General features: G+C 40.8%; 1 protein-coding gene across 4 annotated transcripts in view; it reads right to left on the bottom strand.

The window, feature by feature from the left end:
• RALGAPA2 (Ral GTPase activating protein catalytic subunit alpha 2) overlaps nucleotides 1–15,599 on the bottom strand; it is a 604,731-nt gene that overhangs the window by 460,512 nt on the left and 128,620 nt on the right. For all 4 annotated transcript variants that reach the window (XM_073628147.1, XM_073628145.1, XM_073628148.1 and 1 more), the window contains exon 10: nucleotides 2,662–2,904. In XM_073628147.1, the coding sequence (XP_073484248.1) occupies nucleotides 2,662–2,904 (243 nt within the window). The remainder of the gene's footprint in view (nucleotides 1–2,661; nucleotides 2,905–15,599) is intronic.

Genomic DNA, 15,599 nt, shown 5'->3' with positions numbered 1-15,599 from the left:
TCCTACTGGCACGGCGACAGAGGGGAGGAGGAGGAGGGAGCCCCACTGTGACCTCATGGCCCGTGGCACAGACTCCCCCCCCCCCGAAAAGGTTCCAATTGTGGCACCGGAGGGGGAGAGGAGACAAATGAGCGGAAGTTTCACTTTCGGGTGGAACTCCGCTTTAATCTTAGTTTCATCTGTCCAAAGAATGCTTTGGACTGAACTGATCTGGCGTTTTTAGATGTTTTTTTTTGGCAAAGTCTAATCTGGCTTTTCTATTCTTCAGGCTCATGAATGGTTTGCACCTTGTGGTGAGCCCTCTGTATTTGCTCTTGTGAAGTCTTCTCTTGATTGCAGAATTTGAAAATGATACGCCCACCTCCTGGAGTGTGCCCTTCACTTGTCTAGATGTTGTGAATTGTTTTTTCTACCATAGAGAGGATCCTGCGATCATCCACCACTGTTGTCTTCCGTGGTCGTCCAGGCCTTTTAATGTTGCTGAACTCACCAGTGCGTTCTTCTTTCCTCAGAATGTACCAAACTGTTGATTTGGCCACTTCTAATGTTGCTGCTATCTCTCTAATGGATTTCTTTCATTTTTGAAGCCTTACAATGGCCTTCACTTGCATGAACAGCTCCTTTGAACGCATGATGTAGGTTCACAGTAGTAGACTCCAAATGCAAATGCCACACTTTGAATCAACTCCAGACCTTTTACCTGCTTAATTGATGAAGAAATAACAAAGGAGTAGCCCGCACCTGGCCATGAAACAGCTTTTGATTCAATTGTCCAATTACTTTTGGTCCCTTCCTCCAATTTGAATGTACATAACCTCAAATTAAACCTGAGAGTGTGCACTTTCAGGCCATATCCATTACCTAACTATAGCTTGAATACGTTTAGGTAAATACCTGAAAAAATCACTGGTCACTGGTGAACTTTTGATATAATGTTTGGACTTTTTGGCACATATGTATTTATGCTTTGCTCTTATTATTCATGTTTATGTTTTTTTGGATTTGTTTTACATTGTGATTGCACTGAAGAGGGACATGCACTTATTCTGGTTCTCGTTTTGGCCGCTAAGTACATGGTTTCTATGGTGGCGGCAGGGGAGGCTATTTAGATGCTTCGGAAGAGATAGCGGTGATCCTATTGAAGAAGTCCAGCCCACAAACGTAACACATGTAGGGGCGGAGCCATGCTTGTGACGTTATCCCGGAGCCATACTGAATGTGGATTGTCATGTGCTGAAATCAGCATTAAGCTATACAGGATCCCCGTGAGCACCTTTTGATAGCACTGTTTGCACTTTTATTGTGTGAATGTTTTTAAATGGTTTAGTATTATCAATAAAGTTTATAGAGAGCACTATTAGTTCCCTTTTACCTTCCATATATACCATATCTGTTTGAGCAGTGTATGAAGCGGAATTATATAGGATGTGGAGAACCTGGTTCCTGCAAGCCTTGAGGAGGATCCAGAGCACTGTCTGACCTCACAATTCATTATAAGGTCAAAGCAGGAAGTGAGCATTCAATTGGTACACGTGGCAGCTGCACGCATGGCACAATGGTTTATTTAGTTTTAGAAGAGTATTCTTCACGATTGGCACAGTGGTGATTGTCAGCACTGTTTATTTGAGTATTCAATGCTGGTGTTACCACATTAAATGCTTTTACAAGGCGACTGTTTCCAACTCTATGTAGTAATATTCACTAATTATACAGAGAGCACTATTCATCTCTTTTTTTGCTTTCTCATCCAACTTTGTATGGGAGGATGTGTGGAGTGGAGTAAAGCAGAGTTTGGATAACCAGGTCCTTGCAACAACCAAGAGTGATGAAAAGCGCTTTTACATCTCACAATTTCTTTTGAGGTCTAAGCTGGAGGTAAGCATTCAATCATTTTAAGTGGTGGATACAAGTAAGGCACAGCAGTTTATTGAGCTGCAGATGAGACGATTTCACAAGTGACGATTGACAGAACTGTTAACTTTGCACTTTATAGATTTAATGTTGGTACTGCTTTTTAACACTAGATGGCAGTAAGTGATCTCAGTGATTTCATGGTACAAGTCTACCTATAAATAGATGTAATCCAGTTGTACTCATTTGTCAGCAACTAATAAGGTGTGTTCCCACAATTCACTGCAATATTTCGGTAAAAGGGGTGGGTAGGAACTGTTACACTTTTTAAGGACAACCCTAATAAGCACAATATTTTTTAAAATACTGTTGCAAAAAAAAAAAAACCGAGACCTCCCATCTGGACCACTGATTCACAGGTCACACAATGAGGATCTAACCTATCACAAAGAGAATTGACCATTTTTTGTCCTTCCATCACAAATCATCAGTATATTAACTGCTTCAGCATGCAATAACTTTACTAAAGTTTGCTGAGCTGATGAAGCCAACCTTAGTTCAGCACTACTTTCACTGTAATAAAAACCCATGTGTCAAAAACACCAACAGAGCTCTGTGCAATGCTCCTGCTCACAACAAAACAGAGAAGAGCGATATACATTGATAGCAATGCTGAACCAATGTTGGCTTTATTAGTTATAGGTACAAGAATAGTATAGTGCAATTCTTAAGAAATGTAAACGAAAGTGTCACTGCTTATTAGATGAGCCTTAGAAAAAAAAAATGCCACTGATGTCATGCCTCGCTCACCTGCCTGAAGACCTCATTGATGAAGTTGATATACCCTCGTGTAGAGAAGAGGATTCTCTGCACCATGTCATACACAGCCTTGTGATCCTCTTCTATGCTGCACAGGCTGGAGTTACTAAGTCTTCGGTCTGACAAAGTGCTGCTGTTTGAGTGGTTTTTTTCTTGTTCTGGGGCCCCTGCGGGTTCTGCTTCTGGGTTCTTCTCTTGGTTCTTCTCTTGATTCACATTAACCATGGATACCGTCTACACAGGGCATACAAAGACACAGGTTATATCTCATGGCTGTTAACATTATTTTGGTTTCAGATTGACATAAGCATGCTTGGGAGGAATTGTTGGGCAACCCCCAAATACCCAACACTACCCACTTGCCTGAAACAAGAGAAGAAAGGGGCTTTTCTAAAGCCATTGCAGACCAAAAAGATTATTGTCAGTACCGCTATTTGAAGTCAAAGTAACAAGGAATGCTGTAAAAAGCTTGGGAATTGGCAGATTGTTGTGAGATTTAATAAAGTGAATATAAAACAAATATTCTTCATCAAGTATGAACACCCTTTGCAGTCATTTAATGATACTCATTGGACATGGTTTTCTATTGGTTGGTTGTAAACCTCAGACATGGAATATGAAAAAAGCATATCCCTCTATATTGTGTACTTGTCTCAATTAAGACCACTAAGCATCATTTCTGTCTGCTGCTTCATTCCTCTGCCATTAGCATGAATCACTTCTGACAGGTTTTCCTGACACCAAGAGAAAAAAGGTGACAGGGGAGGGAGCTTCAGCTGATTGACAGCCTCAGCTCTGTTCCTGTGTGGACGGGGTATGTTCCCTCCAATCAGCTCTCCTCATTGAGCCCTGCAGAGTTTAAGTTCAGCTCTCCACCCCTGTTTTTCTGAACTCCGACAAGCTTTAGGAATTTTGGACTTTGAACAGATGTAAAGAGAAGAGAAAACTGCAGATAAACAGGTCAACTTACAATATCTCACAAAAGTGAGTGCACACCTCACATTTTTATAAATATTTTATTATATCTTTTCATGTGACAACACTGAAGAAATGACACTTTGCTACAATGTAAAGTAGTGAGTGTACAGCTTGTATAACAGTGTAAATTTGCTGTCCCCTCAAAAAAACTCAACACACAGCCATTAATGTCTAAACCACTGGCAACTAAGGTGAGTACACCCCTAAGTGAAAGTGTCCCAATTGGGCCAGATTAGCCATTTTCCCTCCCCGATGTCATGCGACTCGTTAGTGTTATAAGATCTCAGGTGTGAATGGGGAGCAGGTGTGTTCAATTTGGTGTTATCACTCTCACATACTGATTTGTTAGATAGTGTTTTTTTTTCCCATCTAGCTGGCAAGTGTGCTGGAAAATATTGCATTGTTTTCTCTGTACTGAATCAATAAAGTTTGTTATTAGCTTTGTGGAAGTGGTGTGCAACTACTACAGTATATGTGTTTGCAATGCTTTTTCAGCCTGCCCACAGAACACCCTCAGGCTGGAGAGTAAACAGTGGTCCTGAGTGCTTTCAAGTGCATTGTACCTATACAAGAATACTGCACTAGTTGCTATAAATTATAAAATTGTTATATAAAAAAATTTACTGAAATTACCAAAGGTGTGGCAATTATTTAATTTAATTCATGTACACATTGTATCATATCTATAGTTTGATGATATCGTAGGATGGCACCTGGATGTTCAACATGGCACCTCATTGCAAAGAACGCTCTGAGGATCTGAAAAAAAGAATTGCTGCTCTACATAAAGATGACCTAGGCTATAAGAAGATTGCCAAGACCCTGAAACTGAGCTGCAGCACAGTGGCCAAGACCATACAGCGGTTTAACAGGACAGGTTCCACTGAGAATAGGCCTCGCCATGGTTGACCAAAGAAGTTGAGTGCATGTGCTCAGCATCATATCCAGAGTTTGTCTTTGGGAAATAAGGCGTATGAGTGCTGGCAGCATTGGTGCAGAGGTTGCAGGGGTAGGGATCAGCCTGTCAGTGCTCAGACCATACGCCGCACACTGCATCAAATTGGTCTGCATGGTTGTCGTCCCAGAAGGAAACCTCTGCTAAAGATGATACACAAGAAAGCCCGCAAACAGTTTTCTGAAGACAAGCAGACTAAGAACATGGATTACTGGAACCATGTCCTGTGGTCTAATGAGACCAAGATAAACTTAGTTGGTTCAGTTGGTGTCAAGGGTGTGTGGTGGAAACCAGGTGAGGAGTACAAAGACAAGTTTGTCTTGACTGCAGTCAAGCATGGTGGTGGGATTGTCATGGTCTGGGGCTGCATGAGTGCTTCTGGCACTGGGGAGCTACAGTTTATTGAGGGAACCATGAATAACAACATGTACTGTGACATACTGAAGCTGTGTTTTGTTATTTTGAGGGACAGCAAATTTACACTGTTATACAAGCTGTACACTCACTACTTTACATTGTAGAAGTGTCATTTCTTTAGTGTTGTCACATGAAAGGATATAATAAAATATTTACAAAAATGTGAGGGGTGTACCCACTTTTGTGAGATAATGTATGTAGGAGGATTTGTTTCATCTCTGTGTATCACCTGAGGCCAGTCACTTCACTGGGTATATATCAGGGTTTGAAACCACTTTTAAGCTATAACTGGCACTCAAGCAGGGCTGGATTTATATTTCTTGTGCCATCAGGCCAATTGTCATGTATTGCTTTCCCCTACTCCAATCAACTGACTACCCTTACTATAACAGTAACTAAATAAAGAAAAGTGTAGCGCTAACAGTTATAAACATAATCAATACTCGTGCATAGTTTAACATAATGTATACGGTACATAAATGTGTATAATAATCCTTAGGGAGTAGTACACATTGAGTCCATAGTACAGAGAAAAGTGTCAATGATACACTTATTATACAGTCCAAAAAAGCTAGAAAGTCCTTAAAGAATATATAGCACCAAAAATTTGTGAGGAAACTTTAAGTGTGTGTTGATAGAAGATCCACCACCTCTTAAGTTGGGGGCTTACCAGAAAGATTGGACACAGATGGGTATACACCCACTGGGTCAATCTAGCTTGTAACTGTGGGGATCCACGATGGTATCTGTGCTGCATAAGCGTCAATCCAGGTAGCCCGGGTGCTTGCGAATATTATATATAGTATAGGGGATAGATCCACTCAGGCATCCTATATATATATATATATATATATATATATATATATATATATATATATATAAAAATGTAAAGATACATAGTGTGATACTGTATAGAAGATTAAAACTCGTTTATTGAAGGTAAAAAACTCACATTTTAGAAGAAAAAACAGCGCTTATAAAGATGCAGAACTCAGGCAATGTTGGTGGTGTCAGCAGGTAATTCTGACGCGTTTCGTCCTAGGGGACATCATCGTCCTAGGGGACCCCAGATGATGTCCCCTAGGACGAAACGCATCGGGATTAACTGCTGACACCACCAATATTGCCTGAGTTCTGCATCTTTATAAGCGCTGTTTTTTACCTTCAATAAACAAGTTTTAATCTTCTATACAGTATCATACTATGTATCTTTACATTTTTTCTATATATATATATATATATATATATATATATATATATATATATATATATATATATATATATATATATATATATATATATTGGATGCCTGAGTGGATCTATCCCCTATACTATATATAATAATCGCAAGCACCCGGGCTACCTGGATTGACGCTTATCCAGCACAGATACCATCGTGGATCCCCACAGTTACAAGCTAGATTGACCCAGTGGGTGTATACCCACCTGTGTCCAATCTTTCTGGTAAGCCCCCAACTTCTCACAAATTTTTGGTGCTATATATTCTTTAAGGACTTTCTAACTTTTTTGGACTGTATAAGTGTATCATTGACACTTTTCTCTGTACTATGGACTCAATGTGTACTACTCCCTAAGGATTATTATACACATTTATGTACCGTATACATTATGTTAAACTATGCACGAGTATTATGTTTATAACTGTTAACGCTACACTTTTCTTTATTTGGTTGTAACTACATGATTAGGTCACTTGTATGTGTTAGCTGCTTATTTACGTTTACTTCTTCTGACAGCGCGATATTTATTTATATATAACAGTAACTAGCCCAGACGTCATATCTATAAAAGGCAGGCCAAGGCTAATGGTGGCAACCCTGAAAAACTTGGTTATTCTGTGTCAGTAAACCTAGAATTAGCACATAAATTGTTTTATTACAGTGTTAAAAGTTAAATTCTAGGTGTACAGACCCAAAGTGGGTAAACCTGCAAGTACGCTTCATCACCATCAATAACACTTAAAAGTGTATGTGGGATTTGGATCAGAATATATGCTGCACTGGAATAGGGTTTGCATAGCGCTGTCATAAATCTTAGTTCAAATTTTAATAATGCTCCTCAAAGTGTACCGGTGCCTAGATTATGGGTAATTAAAGCGGACCTTCAATCATTTTTTCATCTTTCCATCTATTACATACTTGCCACCCGTGCTATTGCCGAAAGACGGCTACAGCGCGGGCCTTAATTGCCAGGAGAGCGTCCATGGACATCCTCCCAAGCAAGCGCTGTCTGCGCGACCGTGCGGGTCGTGCTCTGTGATCACAGAGTCCATGAGACTCGGTGATCACAGATCCGATGTAATGGGTCGATCCCGGCCCCTTACCATGAGATCAGCTGTCAGCCAATGATGGCTGATCACGTGATGCAAGAAGCAGCTCAGTAATTGTTTTTGTTTTTTTCCTTGCGCTGGGAAAAAAAAGCAGATCAACAGCTTCTGTCAGATGGACATCGGTCCCTCACACAGAAAGCCACGGCTGCATTTTCTGTGCCCACCAGTGTCAGCTGCCAGTGCCCACTGTGCCAACCAGTGCTGTCAATCAATGCCCATCAGTGTCTCAATCAGTGCCACAGATCAGTGCTGCCTATCAGTGATCACCAGTGCCCATCAGTGCCGCCCATCATCGCCGCCCATCAGTGCCCATCATCGCAGCCCATCAGTGCCCATCATCGCAGCCAATCAGTGCCCATCATCGCAGCCAATCAGTGCCCATCATCGCAGCCAATCAGTGCCCATCAGCGCAGCCAATCAGTGCCCATCAGCGCAGCCCAAATCATACTCACCTAGATGGATACAGCACCAATCCCAGCTGCTCTACCCCAAGAATTGGGCAGTCAAATACCGCCAATTACTCAGTTCACCCCTCTGCTCTGAGCAGAGTGATGACTGTCAGTCACAGGCTCTCTGCTCTGCCCCTCCAGTGCTCACTCTGGAGCGCTGGGCTGTGGAGGGGGCAGGAATGATTGGCTCAGTCTCCAAGCAGCATGCTGAGAGGCTGAGCCAGCTGCCGGTCCACTCATTTGGGTGGATCCCTACGGTAAAGTCAGGACCTTCCAGAGCCTGGACCAGCTGAGCGACATCAGCCGACAGCAGGCTTTAGCCCACTGTCAGCTGAACACGGGTCACAGACTGCACTTCTATGATCCATAGCTTTGGTTATTCTTGAATCAAAAAGGGCTGGCAACTCGGATGCTCTTAAATAAAAGTCCTTTATTGGTTACATGGGCACACGTGTACATGGTTTAACCCTGTCGCGTTTCGGCTAAGAAGCCTTCATAAAAGCATACATGTTTGATTTAAAAACTGATATTTATAACAAAGTAAGCAGTCCAAATGGGGCGGGTGCATCCTGATCAGAAACAATCAAAGACAATTAAAAACACATGGAGAGAAGAAAGGAAGAAGCACAGCAGGCATATGAAGGACATATCATGAACAAATAAAGCATGTTCAAAGTGGTACAATAAATGTATCAAACAATGCGATTATGTTAGAAAAAGATTTATGCCCATCCCATCATTCAAGCCATACAGTTTTCTAGTATTGAGAGTATGGATCCACCACACTTCACGTTTGAGCAAAATACAATGAGTGTCACCTCCTCTTAGGGTTTTTTTTTAACCTGTTCAGCACCAAAAAAGGAAAAAGTATCGAGATTACCACGATGAAATTCTCGGAAATGTTTTGACACATTAGAGATATTTTTAGCATTAATATTTGTAGTGTCATTCACATGTTCCAAGATTCTTACTCTCAAAGGGCGTATAGTACACCCAACGTATTGTGCAGGCTGCAGGCACTACATTGAATAACATAAACCACCGATTTAGAATTACAGTTAATATACTGTTTGATGGTATATGTTTTCTTAGTAGAAAAGGAAAAAACTGAGGTGCTTTTTTTATGTCTATGACATTGTCTTCCGGTATTAAGGCCACACATGTAGGAACCTACAGTGGAGAGTCAGGTCTGTGGTTTGTTTGCCTTCTGAGAGCAAAACAGACTGGGTAACAGCATGCTACCCAGACTGGGGGCCCTTCTACTAGAAAAATGACAACCCCCCTGGATGGCACTGTACAGATCCTTGTCAGGATATAGGATGGAAAGATGTTCTTTGAGAATCGCAACAATTTTGTTGTATTCTAAAGGAAATGTAGTGACAAAATTAACTTTATTTCTATTGAAGACACTGCACTGTTTATGTTTATTTGCACTACTATTCTGAATCATCTCCACCCGATCTCTGTGAAACGCTATATTTTTACTTCTAGCTCTTGTTCGTCTATTGTAGCCCCTTATAGCTTTGGTTATACTTCTCCTTTAAAAGTGCTTTAACTGTTTCTTCAAAATATGTAAATACTTTAGTGTGCATGATCTGGACACAGATTTACTCAAAAGCTGATCTAACGTCAACACCTTTTATTGGTTTGGATAGAGTGGGAAATGCTTTAAAACCTGTCATGTTTTTATTGTTGTTTGGCTTCCCAATGGGGAGATTCCCCCTCTCTAATTGATAGACTGTAAACGTTTCAGTAGTCATCGAAAGAATAGAGAAGATATCTTGTAATGCATTTCTAGTTGTATCTTGAGACAGGGAGTGAAGTAAAATTCTTCCCAAAGAAAAAAAGAAGGGTCAGCTTTACTCTATCTGAAACACAAAATAAAGGTTTGGCTTTAGACACACTTTAAATCTGCAGAATGGGAAAATTTGAAATTAGGTTATGATGAAAATGTAGAACTTTACAGCTTCCCACACTAATTGTATCTGTATCCCTGCAGATATATGACCTCAAAAGGCTTTTTTAAATTTAAAGCAACAATACTGTGACTTGGGCTAATCCTACTGAAAACACATTTCAAACACCTAAGGCTGCTTTACAAGTCCATTCAATCATATCAATAAACACAATTTACAATTGTGCCTGTGGGCCCACTATTCATTGTTTGATTAATAAGAACTTGGGGGGTATTTACTTAAATATGGAGCAGACAGATTTTGGCATAGCTGTGCATAGCAACCAATCAACGCGTTCAGTTAAAGTGTTATTTCACTTTTAATGAAAAAATGTAAACTGGTCCCTGCTGTACTAACCTTCTGGTTGGTCAGAAAAGAGAGAAAACAGCAGAGATTTCAAATCCCTGGACCAGCTGCGGGAGCCCTAACAGGTCAAGATTGCCAGAGGTAAGCACAGTGGGGACCGGGGGGTGGGGTCAGATGTTAGTTCACCTTTGCATTACTATATTCTATATATTTCTATGTATACTATTCACTATATCTGGTCTCCCACAGTACACAGAACATGGAAATACAATTATTTTAGTAAATATTAACTGCTAAATACCTTTTCTCATCAGCAATACATAGCAGTCTTGTGACTTCTATCAGTGTCTGGTTAAAGCTTGTAAGAGGAGTTTTCATTCTACTCTGACTGTCCTATGAGGCTGCCCCTGGCCCTCTGTCTGGACAGTGCTGACTGGCCCGGTGCCCATCACATGCACCTTCCCAAAAAAAAAATACGTTACTATCAGGAGATAGATTGGGGACTCTAGAAGAAGGGGAGGATCAGAGAAGACAGGATCAGAACAGCCTTTTTACAAAATGCAGAGGATTAATCCCATAGGTTCCACAGTGAGTATAACAAGCATACTTTACTGCATATGCAGACTGATTTTACTGTTGTGGGTTTGGTAACCCGTTAAGCTTTGAAAATAAAAGCTAGAAGCTATGCATGGCTGCTTTAGATTGTGGAAGGAAGATGCAAACTTCCCGAGCACACTCAGCAGATTGCTGTCTCTGTTTAAATCAAAGTAGAATGTTCCACCATCCTCACACAGGAGCAGAGTGCAATTAACAATGCTACAAAGTACAATTACAGAGTTTTCCAAACACTAGTCAGAAAGAAATAATGCCAATTAAAAAAGGAAAATTCTACTTTTGTTAATTCAATTATATCAAGTTATTAGAGAATACATTTTAATATTCAACCACCTCAGCTGCAGAAAGTTTTACCCTCTTCATGACCTTGCCATATTTTGTGTGCCTTTGACTGGCAATTGCATCGTCATGCAACACTGTACTCAAACGAAATTAATATCATTTTTTTCTCACAAATAGAGTTTTTTTGGTGGTATTTGATCATCACTTGGATTTTTACTTTTTTGAGATATAAACAAAAAATAAGACCGAAAAATTTGAAAAAACAAAAACAACATTTTTTATTTTCTGTTATAAAACATATCCAATATAATCTGATTTCTTCATAAATTTAGGCCATATATATACCAATAAGTGTATATTAATTGGTTGCGTTACAGTTATAGCATGTACAAACTATTGTACAGTGTATTTGAAAAATGATCAATCCTAAAGTACTGACATGCAGGGACAAAGCAAATACACTCAAATGACCCCTTTTTGGAAAGTAGACAGGCTGACGCATTTAGTAAGAGGCATGGCAAGTTTTTGTAGTTGCAATTTTTGTGTCTTTTTTGGCAAATAAAGGAAATATTTTTTTTCACTTTTTTTTTTTACATACATTAGAGCAGTACAACGTCATCATATGACTGGTGTGGCAGTGAGCAGGGACACAGTAAAACATTTTTAAACTTTAACATTTTTTTCTTTTCTTACAAACGCTCATCCGAGCATAGTGGGGGGGAGGGGGGGTGATTGAGGATTTTTTTATTTTACACTTTGATTGCTGGTACAATGATGATCATTGTAACAGCAATGTTTTCAACTGTCATGAATGGGTTACATTCATGACCATTGTGATTACTAGTGATCTTTGGCTACAGCTAATTACATGGTACAAGGTCCTGTGACTGGCCCAGGTACCATATGATAGCTGTGGGCCAATAAGAGTATCACTCTGCAGGAAACACAGCTGGTATACATGAAATTCATTCAAAACTGCTTTGTTGACATTGTGATCATGTGATCACATAGCGATCACATGCTCCACCAGCCACTGAAGGCTGCTGGGTACCGGAATCCGCCTGCCACTAACCCAGAGAAGGCTAGATCACGTACATTTACGTGATCCATCCAGCCCGTGCCGGCCGCCCGCAGTAAATGTACTATGGGCAGTCTGCAAGTGGTTAAAGCTGAACTCCAGGATTAGCAAATATTGTCTGAATACATTTGTCATGTGTATTCTTCCTTGAATCTTTGTGTGCTTTGTTTATTTCTTCCAGATCTGTGCAATAATCCAGTGTGAAACTTTGCCTCCGTGCAGGAGCTTCCTGTAATAAAGACTGTTCACTGCTGATCTCGCTCCTTGCGCAGGATGACTGGTCTTGTATCCGCCCCCTCCTGTGGATTTCTGCAGGCAGCCTGTAGTGGGTGGGGCCTGCTGCGTCTGCATCCCTCCTACAGCTCTGCTCTTTGCACAAGCTATGTGCAGCACAGTGATGATGTCACCAATACTTTTACAAGGTAATATCTGGGTTTGCAAACACATTTTGTGCACGTAAAGTGGATTTCTATTCTTTGTGCCTGGAGTTCAGCATTAAACAATTTACTATAGCAGTATGTTCATAACAGCAGAAAAGTGGATGGTTATTTTTGTAGCACCATTTTAAAACAATCAGTGTTGTTTACTACATGTGTAATCCCTGTGATCACCCTGTCATTAGACATCACAGACTCCAGGCAAAATGCACAAAGCTAATCAGAGCAGCCCTGTGCCTTGTGATTGCTGTCACAGCCAATCACAGAAATCATGAATTAACGTCAGCAGATTGAGACACATTTGAGAGCCCTCACATTCCTCTAACAATAAAGCACATGTGTCAAACACAAGGCCCACAGGCCGAATCCGGCCCACCAAGCTATTTCATGAGGCCCTTACAACTCTCCTGCAGCTGCGGCACCCTCCTCATCTCAGCCCCTCACCTTGTCTCAGCAGTCGGCAGCAGAGCGAACACAATGGGGGGGGGGCTCTTAACATCTGATTTAAGGGGTGGTGGGAAGCTCTGGACATCTGCTTGTAGTTAATATGAGAAGAATACAATTCTATGCCAGTTGTAATCGAGGGTTGCACACCACTGGTATCATCCACAAGAAACTTCCTTGAAGACTGCCCAGACAGAACACCATGGCAGAACCATGCTCTGTCTCAGCAGTCTCCAATAAAGTTTCTTGTAGACGATACCAGTGGTGTGCGAACCTCTTTTTCAGACTTGCATCATCTGCTCCTGGAGTGTGAGTGGGCTCCGTGCCGGTCTGCACCTGCCCCTCCCAGCTTAAGTCTGAAGTGATTACTAAAATCAGTAACAATCAAAATTCAGAAGCAATTGTTTACTATGATAAAGAGTAGATACATTTATATAGTCTTACAGCTATAACCGGCCCTTGAAGGGCAACCATAATGCTAATGCAGCCCACAATGAAAAGGAGTGTGAAAGAAGGGGAGGAATGAGAATCTGCCAATGAAGGGGTTTTTAATGAAGTGTATGTAGCAGCAGATTCAAGGTGGGCAGGTTTAAATTTATGTAATTTGTGGAATCTTATTTTAAGCCTTTCACATACCCCTCCATAAAACAATGGCAAAAACAAGATCACCTTGGGGTGTCTGATTTCCAGAAAGGGGTCATTTTCTAAACATTTGCCAGGAGATAAAAATTTTGCAACATTCTACGCATTACAACAATACTACCTTATTCAGAACTTCCAAGAATGCTCATCTTGTTCATGTACTGTATGTCTGCACAGAGCTTGAGGTCTAATTTCAGGCATCCCTAAGGCCTCATGTACACGAGACGCTGTTAAAATCGCGTTCAGAGGCAGTTGGACACTTTTTTCAACTGCCCCTGAACCCATTTAATGTTATCCTATGTGTCCATGTACACAGTCTCCTTTTTTGGCATTTTTAGGCAGTTGCGTTTAACCTCGTTTTTCCAGAAGCAAAAAAATGGGTTCAGACGCAAAAGTTTTCCACGTTTCAGATGCCAAATGCGGCTGAACACCAGTACCGCGCAGTTAGCCGAGTTTGCGTTTAAGTGTTTTTAGAGGAGCATTTTATGACCCGACATTGGGGCCCCATATCACGGGGGGCCACTTGGTGCTAGGAACCTCAAATTGGGGTTGCAAACACAGTGGAACTAGCACTAAAACATATCCAAATTTGGGGTTCCTAGCACCAAGTGCTAGGAAGTCGGGTCGCAAAATGTCAAGCACTTCTGCAGCAGAGAATGACATTTTGCGACCCGACTTTGGGGCCCCATATCTCGGGGCCACTTGGTGCTAGGAACGCCAAATTTGGTGTGCTACCACAGTTGGACTAACACTATAACCCCTAGGAACCCCAAATTTGGATATGTTGTAGTACTAGTTCCACTGTGTTAGCACACCAGATTTGGGGTTCCTGTGAGATAGGGGGCCCCAAAGTTGGGTCGCAAAATGTCATTCTCTGCTCTGCAGACGCTTCTAGACGCAAACGCGGCTAAACGCGGCATGCAAACGCGGCTAAACGGCGTTTCTAAATGCCGGTTTCAGCTTTTAAAAACATGTGTTCAGCAGAGTTTGCACTGGCGTCTCGTGTGCATGAGGCCTAACACTGTATTCAGCATAATATTATATTTAGTAGCAATTGGGCCCATGGCAAATGCTTGACTTTTTTTAAATAATGAGTACTTTAACAACCAATTGGAATTTTATTTGGTGAAGTCAGAACAGGACAAGATGAACTCTGCTATGGGTTACTGTACTTATGATTTTGCACTAAAGAATAAGCATCTTTGTTAAATAAGATTTGACAACACATCACCTGTAACTATTCTTAAAAAATAAAAAAAAGCTATAAAATGTATTGAAGATAAAAAAAACCACATGTACTAAAAGCACATGCAACAGGTTGAAAGGAGTTTTCGCGAAAAGTAGAAGGAAGGTAAAACTCAACCCATTGTTCCCATTGAGAATTTTCTCAGTGCCAGGTATGCATGGGACTTCCAAGCTCTGGCTGTCATCTGGGCTTTCAATTTTATTTTTTTTGTTCACACAGTTCTGTATATTGCAAAGGTTTTTACATTGATATTTGATGTAATTACCTATTATTGATAAAAAAAAAACAAAAAAAACTTTTAGTAATGAACAATTTAGGGTTTACACATGACACTGGTGGTTTTAAGGGCATTTTAGGATTTCTAAAGCATAAGCACACAAATAGGTGTCTTTTGTGACTGTTTCCGGATGAAGAATGATGAGGGGCAGTTAGTTCTCAGATTTTCTAGCTGTATATGTAAATTGAGTTATGTTTTATAGTTCCATAAACTATATCTAAAGTTGAACCGAGTTGGAAATGTTTAGTGTTTAAAGTGATATTAAAGCCTTGATTTTTTTTTTTTTATTAAAAATATCACACGTCATACTTACCTGCTCTGTGCAGTGGTTTTGCACAGAGCAGCCCAGATCCTCCTCTTCTCTGGTCCCTCGCCCGCACTCCTGGCCCTTCCTTCTTGTTGAATGCCCACACAGTAAGCAGCTTGCTATGGGGGCACCTGAGCCAAGCCAAGCCGATGCTCTGTGTGTCCATTCAGACACAGAGCTGTGCCCAAAAC

This window comes from Aquarana catesbeiana, linkage group LG04 (genome assembly GCF_042186555.1).
Source record: "Aquarana catesbeiana isolate 2022-GZ linkage group LG04, ASM4218655v1, whole genome shotgun sequence".
Taxonomy (NCBI): Eukaryota; Metazoa; Chordata; class Amphibia; order Anura; family Ranidae; genus Aquarana; species Aquarana catesbeiana.
The sequence above is the reverse complement of the archived record's forward strand: the minus strand, read 5'-3'. Positions and strand labels throughout refer to the sequence as shown.